This window comes from Larus michahellis, chromosome 17 (genome assembly GCF_964199755.1).
Source record: "Larus michahellis chromosome 17, bLarMic1.1, whole genome shotgun sequence".
NCBI classification, from domain to species: domain Eukaryota; kingdom Metazoa; phylum Chordata; class Aves; order Charadriiformes; family Laridae; genus Larus; species Larus michahellis.
The window spans coordinates 826-21528 of NC_133912.1; the positions used below are offsets into that span (position 1 = coordinate 826).

The window sequence follows — 20703 nt, forward strand, 5'->3', positions numbered from 1 at the left end:
CTGAAAAGCAAAAACGTCCATTTTATTTTATTTAATTTTATTTCATTTTATTTTATTTTATTTTATTTTATTTTATTTTATTTTATTTTATTTTATTTTATTTTATTTTTGATTTATTTCCAACTGAAAAGCAAACCGTCCTCCCCTCAGCCATGTGCTTCCCCCTCCTCCTCCTCCTCCTCCCTGCCAGCGCTCCAAGACATTCGGGGGGTGGGGGGGTGTCAGTGCCATCCCTGCCCCGATTGTTAATGCCGAGCAGCGCAGGGTGATGCCAGCATCGCTCCTAATCCCCCCTTCGGCTGATGCAACCCCTCCGAGCAAAAGGGCTACAAATTGCTCGGGGGCTGCGAATTCTCCCCCCACCCCCCCAAAAAAAAAACCAAACCCCAACCCCCCCCCCCCCCCCCCCCAATCCTTGGGGTGACTCCGTGCCGGCGTTCCTAATTCACGGAGTGGCTCTGGAAATGGCAGCGGGCACCCGCCGCGGGGCCGCCGCTTCGTAAGTCCCAATAATTCAGCCCGCGCCTGGAATTTGCCTTTCATATCCCTCGGCTCAGTCCCGGCGGGGCCGCCGAAATTATGAAATTATTTCCTCCCCCCCCCCAACCCCCCCCCCCGCCGCCCTCAACCCTCGGTTCCCTGCTCCAGCCCGGGCGAATCTTGCATTAAACCGGGATCAGGACAGATTAAACTATAATATGCTGCGGTATTAGCAGCTGCAAATGAAGACTTAGCCCAGGGGTTTAACCCCTTCGCCTGACTCCGGCTCGGAAAAGACGGGCGGGAAGTGATTCGTAATCGTCCTCTGGACCATCGTTTGGAGAGAAAATGGCGGAGCAAATCCCAACCCGCTGGGATAACCGGGGAGGGGCTGGGGGAGGCCACCCCTGGAGCGCCGGTTCGCATTTCTCCCCTGAAAGACTCCGTAAATACTTTATTTATTTATTTTTTTTTTATTATTAATTTGCGCGGCTGGAGAGGCTCGTCGAAATTTGCGCTAACTCATGGTCTCCATCCCCTTCTTCTCCACGCACTTTGCTGTCATTGCATATATTTTGCGTTTTTAATTGCGTCGATTTTGGCATCATCGTGGTGGTTTTGCAAGAAGAATTGCGAATCTTTGCTTTCTAAAAGCCAACTTGTGGCAAGAAAGAAGTGGGATTTGACCCACCTTCATGGCTGGACGTGGATGTGCTTGACAGAGGTGCACAGACATCTCTTGGTGGAGGAGGAACCCGTAGCAAGGTTGGTCCGTAGGATGCTGCGGGCACGTAGAAACACCAGCCCATCCCCGTCCAGCGTCTCCGACCGAAAGATGTTTTGGGGTAAAATAATACCATCGATGAGCAGGTGCTGATGTTGATCCCCAAAACGCACGGCCACCAGGAACAGCAGATGGCTCCAAGACAGCCACCCCGAAGCCAAACCTTTTTGCTCATGGCAAAACATTTTGGAAATGCTTTGGTGCAATGATAGAAAGCGCCAAGATATTGGGAGAAGTCATTGCCTGGTGGAGAAGATGAGGACTTTTGTAATTTTTGAGCTTTTTTTGTTGTTGGAAAAGGTCTAGAGAGAGGACTTCCAGCTGGCTTGGGAGTGGGGTGCGCACCATCAGGTTCTTGCGAGCTGGGAAAGAATGGATGGATGGTGTGGGGTAAAAATGGACATGGGACCTAAAACAGTGGGAATTATGGGGGGGTCTCCTATGTCCTCTGCAGGCACCCGCTGTTTCCGCTGCTGACTCTCCTCTTTGAGAAGTGCGAGCAGGCGACGCAGGGCTCCGAGTGCATCACCTCGGCCAGCTTTGACGTCGACATCGAGAACTTTGTCCACCAGCAGGAGCAGGAGCACAAGCCCTTCTTCAGCGATGACCCCGAGCTGGACAACCTGGTAGAGGCGGCTGGGGCTTGGCTTGGTTTTTGGGGGGTGAGGAGAAGGTAGGGGGTGAGGAACAAATTATGGAGATCTACCACCTTGGGCAACATCTTGGGACTCCATTTGTAGTGTTGGCCATCTTGGCAATGCTCTCTGTGAGACGTTCTCCAGGGCCTTCTCGGAGACCTTTTCCATAAGATTCCCTGTGAGAACAAACCCCAGCCTGATTTTTGGCTAGTTTTCCCACACAAACACCGTGGGGTCAATGTGATTCCTGGAAACAGTCAAGATCAGTGGCTGGTTTGTGCCCCGAAACTTGCCATCTCCACAGGATGTCCCACCTTCAGTGCAACACGCAATAGCCTCTGCCTTCTTGTCTGGCACTGTCTTGTTTCAAGCGTTATGGCCAGCTCTTGTCCTAGAAGCAAGGCAAAATAAGAGCTTTCTCCAAAAAGGATGGTGCATATCAGTGATTTGGGACACTTTGGACCATTTTTGGTGGCTTCCCTGTCATAGCAATCCAAATTTCCCACCATACACATGGCTACTGGAAGGCAGCTCAGAAGACTGCTTGGAATGGAGCTTTTGTCTTGCAGGGACCTCAGAAAACATCCCCAAATCCCATTATTTTCTCCAGGAAGCCTCCATGCGCGCTCTGCGTGGCAAGCACGTGGGGGGGACAGGTCCACGGCACCATCCTGGTGCGCCCTCCCGGAGCTTCGCAAGCAGATTTTTAAGGTCAAAAGAGGCAATTTCACCCACTTCCGATGACGCAAAGAGCAAAACACCTTCCCCGAGGGATGGCGTGCCCCCTGGCATGTGTCACAGAGGGATTTCCATCCCAGAAAAGAAGCAAAATCGGGCAATTCACAGGCAGCTTTTTCCAAATATCGGAGATGTCGTAGAGGTGAGTTTGTCCAAGAACCTGTCACGACGGGAAGAAAAATGAGCAGTGCTCCCCCAAGTGCGAAAACTACCACTTTCCCAAAAATCCCACGGAGGAGAGTTTTGCAACATCCCCTAAATCAAGAGTGGTTTAGCAGCCTGTGGAAAGCTCTCCAAAAAATTACAGGTCATGCTCATGCGAAGCCCCGTTTGCAGATTACTAAGCCCATTTTGCAATGTCTTATAGCCAGGACCAGAAATGGCTTCGGGATGAACGACCGAAAAAGCAACATTTTGGATCATTTCAGTTTTGGGAGTGAATACGCGTTGAACTAGTTGAGATGCACCAAAAAAAAAACCCCATTGCATTAAATTAGATAAAAACGGGTGCAATGACTTAGCAAGAGGAGAGAGATGAAGCCAGCCGAAGCTAAAAAAAAAAATATCTAAAATTTTGGGGGAGGAAAATCAATTCCTACGTATATCAAGGTGTGAAACATCTCCAGCAAACGGCAAGGGCAGGAGATGCGTCCACAGAGGCTATTTTGACTGTTTTTTGGTGGTTTCTTCCAAAACAACTCACACCAGTCATGTTTTTTGGGCCGTAAATGTCCTGTTTGGGAGCAACTCTTGCTGCCGAGGTCAGATTTGACTGTGGAGATACGCATTGGTCCAATGGATGGCCTCGCAGCACTGGATGTGTTTATATTCATATATAGGTATATCTATATGTATTTTTGACCTATTTTCAGGACATAGCTGTCAAATAGATATTCTAATCTAATGCCCAAAACTTCTCCAAAAGCCACCCAAAGCGCTCAGCGTGGTTGGCCTCCGTCAAGCCACAGGAGATGGTTAACGTGATGCTGAAGAAGGACCGTTCCTCTTGGTGGGAAGAGCCGACTGGAGGGAATTTTGGACGGAAACGTCTCGCAGTATTCAAAACTCAACATTTCCACGTGGTCTTGACCCGGCGTTTTTTTCCCAATTTGCATTGTCCTTTTTTTGGGGGGGTTGGGTTTTTTTTTTGTTTTTTTTTTTTTTAAAACGCCGCCGATCCCCCGGAAACCGGCGATGGCAAAGTAGGGATGAAAAGGCCAGCGGCATTAGCCATCATTAGAATAAGAGTCATGTATTCCTCACCGCCGAGATGCACATAATTAGAAATTAGAAAAAGGTCAGATCTCACCATTATCAACTCAATCAGCTGCCGAGTGCCACACAGTCAATTAATTCAGCATCTGTATTTTTTACAACCCCGCGCACGTACGCCGTCGGACTGTAACTCTTTATCCGGACAGATATACGGCGCAGCGGAGCAGGGACATAAAATGAGACCCTAAGCAAATGAGCTGAGATAATTGAGAGATTTATTTTTTATACATATATGTGTCAGGTCTTCTTGCCTTTGCCCTTGAATATTGACTTTCATGGCCGTTGAGCCCTGGGAGGATGCGGAGAGTCGGGGCGCGGACGCCTCCACCTCGCGCTTTGCCGGCGCCAACTGCGGAGGAGGGGAAAAAAAAAAAAAAAGCAGGAAAAAGCAAAAAAAAGGCAAAAAAGAGAAAAAAAAAATCAATAAAAAGCCATCCCTGTTGTTGGCCAACTGAAAATTCACTTTCTCCATCGTGGTGGAGCCGCCACCCCAGTTTGGCCCTGGATTTTTTCGGGATGTTTCCCAACCGTGGCGACTCGCAGTTTGTAAAGATGACCACTAAAATTTGCAAGTTAAAAACACCCTTTGAAATGCAAAGACGCTTTGTTACATAAAACCGGATTTATTGCCCCGGAGTGAATAGCTGAAATTTTATATATTATGCAAGATTTCAAACAGCGGCTGTAAAACTTAAGGTTTCAGCTCGGCGAGAGGAATGTTTTATGTGTAAATTTTTTAACGTTTATGGGGTACGTTTTAATGAGGCCCAGGCTTTGCACCGGCAACAGCTTACGGCGGAGTTGCAGCCCCATAATCTTGTTAGAAGAAGTGGCCTCCGGAGGATAACCAAACACTTTTCGACATCCAGGACTTTGGCTTGGACTTTTTTGGGGCACAGGGAGCAATTCCGGTGAAGGCAGTGGGAATTTGGGGGGGAATTTTTCCCTCTTGGGATTTTAAAGGTACGATCGATGGGGAGGGAGAAGTGAGGAGGTGCGGAGGGATGGGCTCTTGTTGGGGCGAGAACAGTGATTTTTTTTTTGGTGTGCCAAGAAAGGAAATGCATCTAATCCTGCTGTAGGGACGGGTTCCATGTTATATTTTGGGTGAGAATATTGATTTTTGGTATTTTTTTTTTTTTCCCCCCATGTGTCCAGAAAAAAATGATTTTAACTTTGCCGTTTTGCGTCCTTGCATAGATGGTGAAGGCAATCCAGGTGCTGCGCATCCACCTCCTGGAGCTGGAGAAGGTCAACGAGTTGTGCAAGGACTTTTGCAACCGCTACATCACCTGCCTCAAAACCAAGATGCACAGTGACAACCTACTCAGGAACGACCTGGGGGGGCCCTACTCCCCCAACCCCTCCTCCATCAGCCTCCATCCCCAGGTAATGCCTTAAAAAATTGCCTGTAATCGCCACCGACGCACGTTGGCCAACGGGCGAGTTTGGGCCGACGAGGCTTCAGGGTTGCTCTACAGCTCTTGTGGCCTCCTGGAAATTCATCAAAACCCATCCCCAGTTGAGGAAAACCATTAAACCCCCCCCCCCCCCACCCGTATCTTGCCCGTATGGCACGATGAATGATGCTGCAGTGATTTTTTTTTTTTTTTCTATTTTTTAAATCTTTTTTTTTCACGGCCTTTCTTTTTTCATGGGTTGGGCAGAGCTGCAACCCCGAGGTTTGTGCCTCCGCGAAAGGGACAGATGAGGACTTCTAAACTCTTACGGTGCGGCAAGGCAAAGTGGGGGGAAGGAGTTGCAGAAGCCGTGGAAGCGCACGGGAAAATGGACAAGAAATTTGCATTCTTCCATGAAAAAATACTATGTGTTGGCGGGGGGGACAGAAACGCCACGATTTTCTCTCCACTGCTTCCTCCCTCCCCATTCGTGTCTTTGTTTTAAAGCAGCTCAACAGATTTTTGGGACTCGGATAACCCTTTTTGGCTTTGCCGTTCCTTTTTTTTGCCCAGGCGCATCTCGCACTTCTCCCCCAGCATCATCCCACCTTGCCTTTTTTTTTTTTTTTTTCCGGCATAATTTGGGCTTTAGCTGTGAGAAGGAAACATGGGGTGCCTCAAGCACAGTGCGGAAGTACGAGGAGATGCCCAAGAAGTGCAGAAATACCAGCTGAAATGGCCAACCCAAAGTGCCCCTTGGTGGCTTCTGAGGCAAAAGAAGGGATTGTAACTGAATATTCCGAAAAAAAAGTTGCCAGTGGGTTAGGGTTTTCATTAGCATTTGCAGCGCGGGGAATAAAAGTTGGCTGGTTGCATCCCAAAAAAACTTCCTCAATGCAATATTGCGTGTCCCTTGGGGATTTTTCTCTCAGACACTCGATTTTTTTTTTGGCGGGGGGGGGGGTGGTTGGGGAATGAAATTTGGGATCGCACAATCCCGCCAAAAATAACTGCAGCCGACCCAAAAGGGCCCAGGCCGCTCTTGGGGTTCTCCCCTCGAAAGGAGGCGGGTGGTGGGGGCTTCTTAGGGCTTTATAGTGCATTCGCAGGGTGGTGGAAAGGCCAAAAACCGTCATTTTTAGCCACTCGGCTCCAAGTGCTGCAGAGTTTGAAGCTCCCAACACAATCCTTGCGGCCCAGCATGAAAAAGGGAAAAGCCCCCCCCCCCCAGAAGTTTTATTTCTTATGTGGGTTTCCTGAAAGCACCAAACCACTTAATCACTGATCTAAAAAAAACCCCCGTCCTCTCTCTATTTTCTAATAATCTCTAGAAATGGACTTATTATCCCTTCGCTGCTTTATGGTAGCATTCCTTATGATCAAAATTAGCAAGACACTTGCATAAAAGAGAACAATAATTGCTCAACGAGCATCTCGTTTGTAATTTATTAGTTTCTATTATTGTGCGTCGCCATGGCAACCGCTCGCATCCCGGGTGATGAGAGAGATGTTAGATACGAGCCGACGAAACTCCCGGTCCCAGCAAATGGAGATGCACGTTTTTTATCAGTAATTTTCATGAAAATAATAAGTGAGGGAGTTAATGAGATGGAAAGCCGTCCTGTGGCTATTGTGATTTTTTTTTCCTCTTTTCCTTTTTTTTTTTTTTTAAAGTGTTGATCTAATTAGAATGCATCGGTCAGGAAAAGTAATGAGGATTTAGTGCCTCACAAAGAGGTGAGGATCGTATCAGAAAATTAGCACAAGTCTTTGGGAAATAATCAGGCCCATGGAGAGGTACCGAGCACCTCTGATTCCTGCAAACCCAGGGCTGCCGACGTTTCCCTTCCGGGCAAGACTTGAAAGTTGAGAAACTCAAGTGAGGATTTGGAGGCAGTTGCTAAATAAACAGGAATTCGCCCGGGAAAAACCCAACTGGAGGGAAAACGCTGGCCCAGCGACAAAGTTATTTCAGCTGGAGCCGAAATATTCACAGTGATAGACCAGAAGGAGCCACCATCTCATCTGGTCGTTGGGTGAGGATGACAGTACGATGGCAATTTTTTTCTAATTAACCAACTGAGCAATGTCAAGTGCTTCGATTTGTTGAGTATACTTGAGTTTGCGTGGATAAGGCTTAAAAAAATGGGTGGAAATACTCTATATCCATCAGTTGAGCTTGAAAGGCTGGGGATGCTCCAGAGCGCTGAAGAATCGCAGGATCCATGTTTAAAAAATGGCAGGTAGGATGAATTCGTTAATTATCATCCTATTAAGCTCACACTGAGGGCAGGTAAAACAGCTAAGGGGCCACTCATTTAGGATATTTTTTTTTTTTCAGTAAATAATGGAAATGTGTCTGATGTCAATGAACAACGTTTCTCAGAAAATAGGTCTTCTCAGGGTATGGGAGGGGCATTGATCATTTTATGGGCAGATACACCAGGTTGGTCATGAAAGCAAAATATCTCTATTTTTTTGCAAAGTTTTTTATCATGGGACAGCCTGCTTAAAAAGCTATGGATAACACAGTAACAGGGATGTCAACCAAAACTGAGAAAACAATGTCCGAAGCTGTCAAAATGTCGTCGCAGAAGAATCGTGGTTGGATTTTCCTGGTGTATCCGAAAAGGATGCCCCTTGGCTTGGTGTTATTTGTCCTTTCTAAGATGAAAAATGCAAGAATTTCTGGAAATGTAAAAATCTTGGAAGTGACGGACGGATGAGAGAGCACCCCAACAGGTGTTTCAGCTGCTGGAGAAATCTTCTCATGTCGCCAAGTCTAGAGATGACTCCTGGCATTGGCCAAGTTTGGGTGAAAAGTTAGGTTTTTTTCCTATGCGGTGAGCCACCCCTGAACCTTCGTTGCCTTACAGGCATTTTTCGACCCAGTTTTCTCCATCGCTTTCTCATTTTGTGCTTCGCTTTGTTTTGTGGAGGAGTTTTGGCCTCTTTAGCTTCTTTGGCCTGCAAGTCCACCAAGCTATTCCCCTTCTTCCGTTTTTCTCGGTGGTTTTTCACTTGGCTTCGTTCCTCTCCCTTCAGTCCTTATCGGACCCTTTTTAACTCCCTCCCTTCGTTTAACGCATACTTTCCAAGATTTTCAGACAAGGGTAGGAGAGGGGAGGTGCTTGTGGCACGGGGGGAGAAAAAGTCGATTTAACCCAATGCTTAAAATGAATCGGTTCAACTTTCCTTCAACATCCCAGTGGTCCTCACTGCTCTCCAGTTGACTTAACTTGCAAGAAAAAACCCACCGCAAAGCCAATCACATGGGGAATCACAGCACCGCCAGCCACGTTCAAATTATTAGATCGAATATTGCATTTTTCAGCTCTCGTTTTGAGTGAGAAGTGCAGCAGATTGGCAATGTTTCAATGGGCATTTTTAGGACAACATTTCTGCTTCTCAAATTCCTTCTCCACCTTGTCGGCGGTTGGAGGCGGCCAGTTGGGTTGGCCTGGCAGTACTTCTCTGTATAAAGTTTGCCGGTGTGGACAAGCCTGGATTTTTCTTTTATTTAAAGCCAACTTTTTTTTCTCATCTCCATCCATCCACCCATCCATCCACGAAGGAGCCTTATGCATCTTCTTACATGAGTTTGAGTTTGGCCAACTCGTTCTCGGCAAACTCATGCGTTTCCTTTTTCTCCAACCAACCCCCATTTCCCTCAGCTTTACCCAAGCACAAATAAATGTCACAAAGTTAGGATGAGATAGACTTTTTTCGTTAAAGTGACTTTTCAGTCAGAGAAATCGTGTTTTGCCACAGAGCCATGGAAGGTCAGTGGCGAGATGTGGATCTGCAGAGACACCTAGTGATGCGGTTTTTTTTTTTTTTTTTTTTACACTCCAGTTTCAAAATTGCTGGAAACATTTAAACTTCTTTGAGTCCTAAAATATAAAATATTTTCCACTGTAGCGAAATCGCGAGCGTAATATAATTTGGCTGACATTTGCGATCCAAGGCAATTAGTATGCAAAATGTATTTTTTAAATCTTCTCGGAGATATCTATATTTATTTTAAGGCAGAGCCTCCACTTCCTTTGGGTCCCCTTGGTTTCACAGTGCCGTTGCAGAAACACCGTGAATTTCTTTCCTGTCTTTTTTCTGATAATTACCAATATTCTGCCTTTTTGAACACCGCTGAGCTGGTGTTTTGGGACAGTTTTCCTCTATGCCACCAAAAAAGTGCAATTTTTGTCATAAATGCTGCTGAGAATTGCTTTGACCGCTATATCTGGAAACGGCAGTTTCTTTGTTCCCGTTTTCCAATATCCCCGATTATTTCTTCCCAGCGCACTTCCAAAAATGGTCTTCTGGATGCCCTTCTTTTGGAGGTATCATGGGAAAACAAGACGGGAGAGGAAAGCTGGAGGTCCCCAGGCCGGTCCATGCCTCTGGTCACCCCTGGCCGTATCTGGCTGCTTTTCGAGGTTCTCCAGGGACCACATTTGGTTTTATTATGACCATTTCCACTGTGTTTGTTAGTCGGATGCTTAGCAAAAGCCAAGTCCAAGCGCGTGCAAAAGCAACCGATTTTTCGTTTTCTGTGTGCTGAGAAATCCTCGTTTTTCAAACCGAAAACCATTTCCCCCCACAAGGCTGGAGGTGGGGAAAGGATATTGAAAAACAAGTACCAGCATTTTGTAGCCACATTTGCATTTTTTTTTTTTTTTAAATTAGTTTAGCTGCGGAAAGGAATGTCTGGAAGACGAGGGAAAAATTCACAGTAATCACAGCAAAATTTCCAGGTCAAGAATATCCAGATCATCAATGTAGAGGACAAAAATGACACGCGGCAGAGGCAGCAGTTGCACCGTTTTGGGTTCGGCATCACGGGAGGGGAAAAGGCAGCGAGGGATTTTAATCGCAAAAGCGTGCAGGGGGATCGGAGTTTATTCAGGCGGATCAGCGGTGGGTGGTGGTGAAAAAGCTGCTAGAGGTAAAGGGGAAACCCCCCAAAAACGGACCCAAACCCAACATTTTCCCCCCAATCATGGAAAACGCAGCAAAACCTAGACGCAAGGGTACCCTGACTCCCCACTGAACGATGCGCCCGCAGCATCTCTTGACGTAAAATGAATTGTTTAATTCAAATGACCATCTCTGTGGTTTTATTGCGAGGGAAAGAGGAGCTGTGGCTTTTTCCGGCCCGACCGCGTTCGTGTGGTCACGTTTTCCGGTGTCATTGCGTGTCGCTCTTCCCGAGAAATCCTTTTTTTTCTTGAGCCAAGAAATAGGTTTCTTGAAGAAATGCATCAAAATGAAGAGAAATTGAATAAAAAGGAGAAATAAAAAATCCCCCTCGTTGGCATTTTGTTCGACAGTGGAAAACCAGCTGGACAGCAGGGAAATGGGAAAACGTGTAGAAAAGGGGGAAAAAGATTTTCCTTGCAAGAAATGAGCCTAGTTTTATTTCTGTTACAATCGGGCGCGTTAGAGATAGATAGTTACCGCGAGCTTATGTTGAAATGATAATTTTCTAAATATTGTTGGCATAACGCACGACAATTCTGCCCATCTGGGAGACTGTGCTACATCGCCCCGAATTCCCCAATATCCTCCATCGCAGCACCCTTCCCTTCCCTTCCCTTCCCTTCCCTTCCCTTCCCTTCCCTTCCCTTCCCTTCCCTTCCCTTCCCTTCCCTTCCCTTCCCTTCCCTTCCCTTCCCTTCCCTTCCCTTCCCTTCCCTTCCCTTCCCTTCCCTTCCCTTCCCTTCCCTTCCCTTCCCTTCCCTTCCCTTCCCTTCCCTTCCCTTCCCTTCCCTTCCCTTCCCTTCCCTTCCCTTCCCTTCCCTTTTCCCCTTCCCTTCCCTTCCCTTCCCTTCCCTTCCCTTCCCTTCCCTTCCCTTCCCTTCCCTTCCCTTCCCTTCCCTTTTCCCTTCCCTTCCCCTTCCCCTTCCCGAAACGTTGTGTTAAATATTCGAATAATCATTCAATTTGGGCTTTTCCCAATTGCTTCTCACATGCCGAAGCCACTCCAGAGCCAGGTTACAATTCCCAGCTTTTTTTTTTTTTTTAAAAAAAAAAAAAAAAAAAGTCTGCTTTCGCAAGAATTTGGCTTAAAGCTGCAAGGAATTCTATAAAATTGGGTTATATTATTATTATTATTATCATGATTTTACTATCATTCTGGCAAGGGGAAACCGTGGCGCTCGCCCCAGCTTTTGGCAACATCCAATTCCAGTCCAAGCATGAGAAAAATAGGAACTGATAGAATAAAAGAAGACGACTGGAAAAAAAATCCCGCTTCTCTACCACACTCTTTTTTTTTTTTTCCTCTCCTTTTTCCTTATGGGAAATAGTGGCTGCACAAAGAAGAGGAGTTTGGGGAAGACACTAAGTGGGAGGTTTGCAAAGCATCAATCCTTATTTTTCCACCGTTTGTTTTTGGGTGGTTTTTTTTTTTTTTTTCAATTGCAACAAACTGAAAAAAATCCCTTTTTCAGCAGTTTTGCTGGTTGAACCACCTAGAGAGGAATAAAAAAAAAAAGGCAACGGGGCGTATTTATTGGAAGCGGGGGGAAATGAAAACCTCGTGTGCTTCCACTGGGTGTTAAAATTCGTGTTTTCAGCGGGGTATTTTTTTTTTTGTTTGTTTGTTTTTTTCTTAATTCCGCAGGAGATGCTGCAGAGCTCACCCGCGGCGCTGCCGCCGGCCTCCAACCCGCCGCCGGGCATCGTGGTGCCGGCGGCCACGTTACCGCCGGGCAACTTGGCCATGAGCGCCGGCAGCGGCTCACCCGCTGTGCCAGGTAGGGACCGCCGAGAAGTTGCCAAGTTGGGGGGGGGGCGGGGGGGACACGCCACAGAAATTTGGGGGTTTGGTACCCCCACGAGCCTTTTTTCCCCAGGTGGAGCCTTGTACCAGCCCGTGACGATGGTGACGTCGCAGGGCCAGGTCCTAGCCCAAGCCATTGCCCCCGGTGCCCTGCAGATCCCCAACGCCCAGGTAAGACCTTCCCACCTCCGGTTTCCCGTTCAGGCAATATTTTGCGCTGCTGCAGGAAGCCAAAACCCTGTTTCTCCGGAAATTTAGCCCTTGGAGTATCCTAAATTTCGAATTAGCAAGAAAACACCGAGGAAATCCAACCGCCGGGCGCCTTTGGGGTACCCAACGAATTAGAGCAATCGCCTAACAAATTATGGGGATGCTTATGGTATTGCTATATTATATAGTATATTATTATATTATATTATGTTATGTTATGTTATGTTATGTTATGTTATGTTATGTTATGTTATGTTATGTTATGTTATATTACATTACATTATTATATTGTATGCTAGATGTGATATGACATGACACGACATATATTATTGCCGTTATATTCTGGATCTGGGATCCCCGGCGTCACCCGCCTGGTGCGGCAACCACGGGGCTCATACGGAAGGCGCCTTTTTTTTTTCCCTTGCTTTATGGATTCGGGGGTATTTTTTTTTAGCCCTTTGCTCCGGTTTCGTTCCTTTTTTTGCCACGAACGACGGGGAGTTCCCCCCCGCAGAGCTGCGTTCTTGCAATGAGGCAACAATTCCGGGGTGGAAATGGATTTCGAAGGGCAACTTGCCATCCCCGTTGGCCTGTGATCCCTCCCAAACCCCCCATTCCCCAGGAATCCGGGCAAAAAAAAAAACAAACCCCATCGGTTTCTGCTACGCTGCTTCCCGAGGGCGGATCAGCAAAAATACCCCCGTGCAAATATTTTTCTGAAATACCCCAATTTAATGGCATTTCTTAAAAAGAAGAATAAATGGCGTTTCGGAAATGGGCGGCGCTTTCCCGGCAGGTTTTATTGCCTGTGCAATGCTTTTTTAGATTTCTTTCTTTAATATCTCACCGTGGCGGGCTCGAATCTTGCAGCAAAACCCTCTGCGCTGGGAAAAACATGCGCGCAGGGAATATCGGGGCAGGGAGAGAGCCCTGGACAAGCACCTCTGGATGCTCTTCCCGTGCCGCTGGCATGATTTATTCAGGCGGAGCCCAGGGGAATCGCAGGGACCTGCTGGCCTGATGTTTAATTCATCCAGGAGAAGTGTTTTGATGAAGAGCTGGGGGGAAAAAAAATAGAAAAAAAAATAGAAAAAAAAAAAAAAATCCCTTTTTAAACTCAAGCGCCGAGATTTCAGTCCGGTTCCCGCCACCTCATTAAAACTTCTCTCGCAGCAAGACATTTATTTTTTTGGGGGGAGGCGGGGGAAGCGAATTTTAGCTCGATGGTTTAAAATTTAGCTTCTCCTCGTGGTAGGGATCGGATGGGTGAGGAACGCGGGTTTATGAGGAGTTAATGAGCGGCGGGGCTTTTACCTCAGGTTTAGAAAGTCATCTTTTTCAGGGTTGGTGGGGTTTTTTTTGTTTTTTAAGACAAAAGTGTTTTCTTCCTTCTTCGCCCATCGAAAACGGTTGCGGCGTCAGCACCCCAGTTCCCAACTGGGCCGGAGCCGCCGCGGGGAGAAAAAGCCGGTTGCCCTTTGCAAAGCGTTGGCAACAAAAAAAATTGAGGTGTTAAATAGAGAATCCTGGGGGAAAATGGGAATTTAATGCAAATTTTTTTTTTTGGAAAAAAAATGGGGTTTGGACGCTCCTGTTTTTTGCATCCGCCCCACCCCCATTTTGGGTTGGTTTTGCTCATTTTTTTGGGGGGTTGGTTTTGCTCAGGTTTTGGGTTGGTTTTGCTCAGGTTTTGGGTTGGTTTTGCTCAGGTTTTGGGTTGTCCGTCGCCGTTTTCAACCAGTTCTCTCTCCCTATTCTTCTCCCCTGGCAGGTGAACCTGGATCTCACCTCCCTCCTCGACGGTGAGGACAAGAAGTCCAAGAATAAGCGGGGAGTCCTGCCCAAACATGCCACCAACATCATGCGCTCATGGCTCTTCCAGCATCTCATGGTGAGCACTATAGACACAAAAACGCCTTCCGAAGCTGGGAAAAATGGCAAGAAAACCCAAAATGAAAGAAATTGAGGTGGTGGTTTGCCTGAATTTATATTCAGAGGCACGAAGTGGTTTTGCTTTTATTTGGGGAGTATTTTTGGGGGTGACCGTTTTCGCTACAGGTGGCAAAAATACTCCCTCAACGCATGGAGAAGCCAACAAAACCAGAGGTGGCCTTCCACAAATTATCGCAGTTGGGTGATGGAGCATTTTTTTCCAGTTACCGGCTCCAAACTACCGTTTTCCAGCAAGGCGGGTTGCGAAAGCTGCCCCGCAGGTAGGGGTCTGGCACGTCAGCAATCAGCAGAAATGCAGAATTGCAATGTCGCCCCCAATTTTGGGGGGTTGGTGGTAGAGATGTAAGTAGACGGAGGGACCTCAGAGGATGAAACCGGGATGTTTTCATGCAAGGAGATGGCTCTCCCACCCGCAGAGCTGCAAGAAGGGCAAAAAGCTAAAAAAAAAAAAAGAAATCCCTTTTCCCGCAATAATTTCGCCAAGAAATCCCTTGAAGGCTGGTTGCGAAGAGTCACGTGAGGGTCTCCAGGAAGACGGGAGAGCCACCACAGATAACAGCAAGACGCGAAATAGCAGCTCCATGGAGCAACTTGGCATAAAACACGACTCAGGACATGGAGCAGCAGCTGGTTGGGAACTTCCCAGCCTTTTTTTTCATGGGAAATTTGGGATTTATTGCATTGAGGACAAGAGCATCGTCATGTTGGGCCACCGTCCCAGGCTGCCTCCTGCAACTCCCATGCTTTTGGCGGGCTGGGCCGCAGATTTGCGAGCAGAATAAGGATTTAGGAGACCAGAAACTGAAGAGCAACTTTCTGCCAGGTGCCAGGAGAACCTCATGGTCTGAGATTTCCAAAACCGGATCGAAAAACTAGAAGAAATCGTGCTTCTACTGGATGGCTGGACATTTTGCTCAGCCTGGTCCTCATGGTCAGAAGATGCTTGGGCTTCCCCGTGGGATTTCTCCATCTGGCATCACAGATGATGTGGTTTTTAACCCAAGAGCATTGATGCTCATCATTTTATTGGGTGGGTTTGGAAGTTTTGTAGCACCCGCAGGAGGAAGGAATGCTGGAAATAACATGTCAAAAATGGGGATACTTTTGCCAAAAAAGAGCCATTTTTGACCACTTTGGCATCCCTGAGGTCCCGGCGGGACAGGAGTCTCCTGCATGATGTGACTTTGGGTGGTTTTGCCAAGGAAATCCCACTATTTTGGGGGCAAACGGCTTTAACACAAGTCACGTGAATCAACATCGGTGCCAGCTTGGGGGGCCGAAAAATGACACGTGGGGCTGTTTTGAGAATAATTTCATTTTTAATGTTGGAAAGGAGGATTTTAGCGGGGTTGGCAGGAGGTTCTTGAAGCTTTGGGTGCCGGCAGCCTCTTACCGCAGATGTTTCAGCATTTTTGATCGATGCACCTGACACGGAGCGTTGTGGGCGACAGTGGGTTTTCAAGCCCGAATCCCACCTTTACCAACAACCGTTGCTAGAAAATCACTAAAACTAAAAAAAAAAAAAAAAAATAAATAATAAACCTAATATTTTTCTTCCAGGGAAAACCTTTGATGGAAAACCTTGGAAAACCCTTAAGGACGCCAGGGAAACCATAATGCCACCCTTAAGCCTTGCATCTTGTAAATGCAAGAAGCCACCAAATTTGGGGTGGGAAAAATGAAAAAAACAAAACGTTTAACGCACAGGGATGTCATTTTGCTGCCCCCTCTCTTTTATTTTTTTTCTAGCACCCCTACCCCACGGAGGACGAAAAGAGGCAAATCGCCGCCCAAACCAACCTGACCCTCTTGCAAGTCAACAACTGGTGAGCGCATCGGTGGCCCCTGCAGTCCTCTGGCTGGCTTTAGAATGTCGTTCGCGCTGTTTCGGTGCCATGTTAATGCTTTTTTGGGGGTAACTTGGGCGGTTCAGGATGATTCCGGGGAGACAGGCTCGGGTGCGTTTAATTAGCAACGTTCGTTTGCGATGTCTCAGTGCCCTCTCCTGGCAAACCCAATATGTAGCAGCTTCCAACACTTGGCTGGAAAAATTAACGTGTAACATGCCTCAGACCAATAAAATAGGGTAAAACCCCAGCTTTTTGGACCATGCGGCCACTTTCAAAAGGGTTTTAGACTGCAGCTCATTGAATTGTTATAATGTCTGGTTTTTTTTAACTCGAAATTGATGTAAAACAACTCTAATTTGCTCGAATGGTCTCTCGTTTTCCCTGGAAAGGTTCATTAATGCCCGGCGGCGCATCCTGCAGCCAATGCTCGATGCCAGCAACCCGGACCCCGCCCCCAAAGCCAAGAAAATCAAATCTCAGCACCGGCCCACCCAGCGGTTCTGGCCCAACTCCATCGCTGCTGGGGTCCTGCAGCAGCAGGGCGGCAATTCGGGGACAAATCCAGACGGTAAGGACAAACCCCTGAGAGCTCCTGGTCTTCCTCGATGGGGTGGCCACACATCGAATTATGGCCTTAATTAGTAATTAAGCATTTCTTGAGCCCTTTATCACCCTGCAGGGAACAAACATGTTGAAGAGGTGGTCAATGCGAGAAGGTCCTTCCAATTGGCCATCACAAGGACACTGGCATGGCCATCTCCTCGGCATGGGAACAGCCCTCAGGGATCACAGAATGGCTGGAGTTGGAAGCGACCTTGAAGATCATCGCGTTCCACCCCCCTGCCCTGGGCAGGGGCACCTCCCACCAGCCCAGGTTGCTCCAAGCCCCGTCCAACCTGGCCTTGAACCCCTCCAGGGATGGGGCAGCCACAGCTTCTCTGGGCAACCTGGGCCAGGGGCTCACCACCCTCACACCAAACAATTTCTTCCCCAGATCTCATCTCAGTCTCCCCTCTTTCAGTTTAAACCCGTTCCCCCTCGTCCCATGGCTCCCCTCCCTGCTCCAGAGTCCCTCCCCAGCTTTCCTGGAGCCCCTTTAGGGACTGGAAGGGGCTGGAAGGTCTCCCCAGAGCCTTCTCTTCTCCAAGCTGAACCCCCTCAACTCTCTCAGACTGTCCTCACAGCAGAGGCCCTCCAGCCCTCTGATCATCTTTGTGGCCTCCTCTGGACCTGCTCCAACAGGTCCATGTCCTTCTTGTGTTGAGGACTCCAGAGCTGGACGCAGTGCTCCAGGTGGGGTCTCACCAGAGCAGAGTAGAGGGGGAGAATCACCTCCCTCGACCTGCTGGCCACGCTTCTTTTGATGCAGCCCAGGATGCCATTGGCTTTCTGGGCTGCCAGCGCACATGTTGCCAGCTCATATTGGCCTTCTCGTCCACCAGCACTCCCAGGTCCTTCTCCTCAGGGCTGCTCTCCAGCCATTCTCCACCCAACCTGTCTTTGTGCCTGGGATTGCCATGACCCAGGTGCAGGACCTTGCCCTTGGCCTGGTTGAACTTCATGATGTTGCCATGCTGCCACCTCTCCAGCCTGTCCAGGTCCCTCGGGATGGCATCCCTTCCCTCCAGCGTGTTGATTGCGCCACACAGCTTGGTGTCACCGGCAAACTTCCTGAGGGTGCCCTCAATCCTACTGTCCATGTCACCGACAAAGACGTTAAACGGCACCAGTCCCGGTACTGACCCCTGAGGAACGCCACTCGTCACTGGTTTCCACTTGGACATTGAGCCGTTGACCACAACCCTTTGAGTGCAGCCATCCAGCCAGTTCCTTATCCATCACCCACTTGGGATGTTTCCTGAGTGCTGGGAGGGGATGAAGGGGGAGATGGGGAGAGGAGACAAAATGAAAAAAAGATGAAAAGATGAGATGAGAAGACAGATGAGACAAGATGGGAAGAAAGAAGATGAAGAGAAGATGAAGACGAAGAGACGACAGATGATGAAAATGAGGAGTAGAGAAGATGAAGAGAAGGTGAAGAGAGCAGAGATGAGAATGGACTAGACAAGATGAGAACAGAGAAGGTCAAGAGAAAGGAAGGCGGAAATTAAGAGAAGATGAAGAGAAGGTCTGCCCAACAATTTGGGCATCTACTTGCTCAAAAATGAAGGTTTCTTGTCATTTAATGGAGACACATTAGCTAAAAAAATTAAGTGTTGGACCTTGGGGAGTGGCTGGGGCAGGTGAGACACCATACGGGGTGCTCTGTCTAGGTAGCTTTTCGCTTGGGTTACTCTATGCACTTTTTTGTCCTTTTTATGTTAGCTGGGGAGTCCTTATTTCTATATTTTTTTAATTTCAGGCTCGCTCAGCATGGACAACCTGCAACCCCTCTCGTCAGCCACGGCCACCATGGCCATGCAGCAGGCCATGCTGGCGGCCCACGAAGACTCCCTTGACGGCACCGAGGAAGAGGAGGAGGACGAGGAGGACGAGGAGGACATGGAGGAGGAGGAAGAAGAGGAGGAAGAGTTGGAGGAAGAGCCCGGTGGCCTCCCGGCAGCGCCTGGCGCCGACCTCGGCTTGGACCACAGTGACTCGCTGGAATAGCTCCTCCTGCGCCCTCCCCAAATCACTGGTGGCACCGGAAACAAAACTCCCCCCCAAATGCCAAAAAACTGGCAAGAGCAAAAACAAAATTGGTGAGAAAAAAGCAAACTGGAGGGGCGCTGGCAGACGACCGGTTGCCCACGGGAGCACGGGGACTACCACATCAGCGCGTGGAAGTGAAGGACACATGTTTACAAGGCACATATTGTGGCCAGATTAATTTTTTTTTTTTTGCAGGTTTTATTCTTATTTTCCCCTTTTCCCCTTCATTTTTGCTAAGAAGAAGCATTTTTAGGGGAAGCCGTTTTCCCCAGATGATGCTCGGATGCTGTTGGGCGATGGCGGGTTTTCACTGCGGGCCACCGCGTCCATCGCTTGGATTTCTTGGTGCAAAAAAAAAAAACCAAACCCCTAAACAACCCCAGGACTGATGCTTTTTGGGTTTTTCCCCCCAGAAGGCGGTTCACAGGCATAAATACGAGCACGCGGGGAAAAAAATGATCAATCATCAGGTGCAAATTCCGCTTCAGGTCGGATCTGAGGAGGTTTTCGCGCTCATGACCCACCAGATTGCCCAAACCTCCCCATTTTGATCCCGATGCTGCGGTTGTTTGGTGACTCTGGATGCAACTTCCTGGAAAAGGGAGGAAATTCCCCCAAATCCTTTAATTTATGTGCTACAAACCCATCGAATCTGGAAAAAAAAAACAAACAAAACCCCCATCCTCGTCCTTAAGGGCTGAGACTGGACGCGGGGTTGGGGCAAAGGCTGCCAGGAGCGAGACTTTCCCAGGGCACTTTTGGCACCGAGTCAGGAAAAAATGGGGGGAAAAAATGGGTTTAAAAAATGCAGGTTTTCCACCCAAAATTGAATGGTGACCCCCCACCCCCCGGGTGGAAGGAAATTCAATATTGTTGCCGGCAAGATGGTTTCTCCCTGATATTGTGGGGGAAAACGGTGGAGTTTTACCCCAAAGGAGCCACGGGGGAGGGCGGCTCTGCAAAAAAAAAACGACGTATTTTGGCATTTTTTTTAAATGCCGGCAAAAGGGCCAATTTCGCCTTAAAATGTGGCGCGGCGGGCGGGCGGGGCGGGGGGGGGGAAACGCAAAAGCGAAGGCGGGTGATGCGGGGGCGAAAATAATAAAGGAATTTTCTTCTGCAGGTTCCTCCGGCAAACGCAGGATATTATTTTTTTTTTTTTGGCGGCTTTTTGCCGGTTTTGTGTCCCCCCCCTTTTTTTTTTTTTTTGGGGTCTCGAGGAGTTGAGAAAAAAAATCAAACCAACAGCAGCCAGGGGAAAAAAAAACCACAAAACAAAACCAACAAACGAGTGATGCAATGGGCAGAAAAGCCTATTTTTCGATACCGATCTGGCGTGAATGTAATCTGTAATTTCATAAAGGATTCATTGTAATTTAGTATTAATTCATGGCCATTTATTATAAAGTGCTACGAGATGAGGTTTCGCAGCTGTATTTTATTGGCAGCTTCTTCCTGCGAGTGGAGAAGCCCCAAAACGGGCGAATAACCCCCCAAAACGGGCAAAACGCCCCTCAAATAGGCAAATTGGCCCCCAAAATGGCCGAATTGACCCAAATCCGGGAGGGAGCGGTGCGGCGCAAATAGGTTTTATACTTCTAAAAGTGGTGCCCCCCTCCTCCAAAATGAGTGATGTTCCCCCCCAAAATGAGTGATGCCCCGCCCCCCGCCCCAAAAATGACCTCAAATGTGATTTTAACCCGATATGAATGATGTTCCCCCAAAATGGGTGATGCACTCCCCAAAATGATGCACCCCGCCCTAAAATTAGTGATTTTTTTTCACACCCCCCCCCCCGAAGGAGTGATATTCTCAAAAAAACGAGTGATGCTCCCCAAAAAGGAATGGTGTTCCCCGAAAGGGACAACCCAGCCCCAAAATGCGCGATGCTCCCCCCAAAACGTTACGCGCGGGCCTCAACTGTGTGACGCTCGCCCCA

The 20703-nt window shown here is 48.1% G+C and overlaps 1 protein-coding gene across 1 annotated transcript; it reads left to right on the forward strand.

Annotated features, from left to right (window-relative positions):
- Positions 1 to 1189: 1189 nt before the first annotated feature.
- PKNOX2 (PBX/knotted 1 homeobox 2) lies at positions 1190 to 20009 on the forward strand. Its single transcript, XM_074561252.1, has 9 exons — positions 1190 to 1245; positions 1683 to 1890; positions 5116 to 5304; positions 11941 to 12073; positions 12173 to 12270; positions 14081 to 14200; positions 16012 to 16088; positions 16502 to 16680; positions 18475 to 20009. Exons 1-9 carry the CDS (start codon positions 1190 to 1192, stop codon positions 18720 to 18722), a joined length of 1308 nt encoding a protein of 435 aa, XP_074417353.1. The 3' UTR covers positions 18723 to 20009.
- Positions 20010 to 20703: the final 694 nt, after the last annotated feature.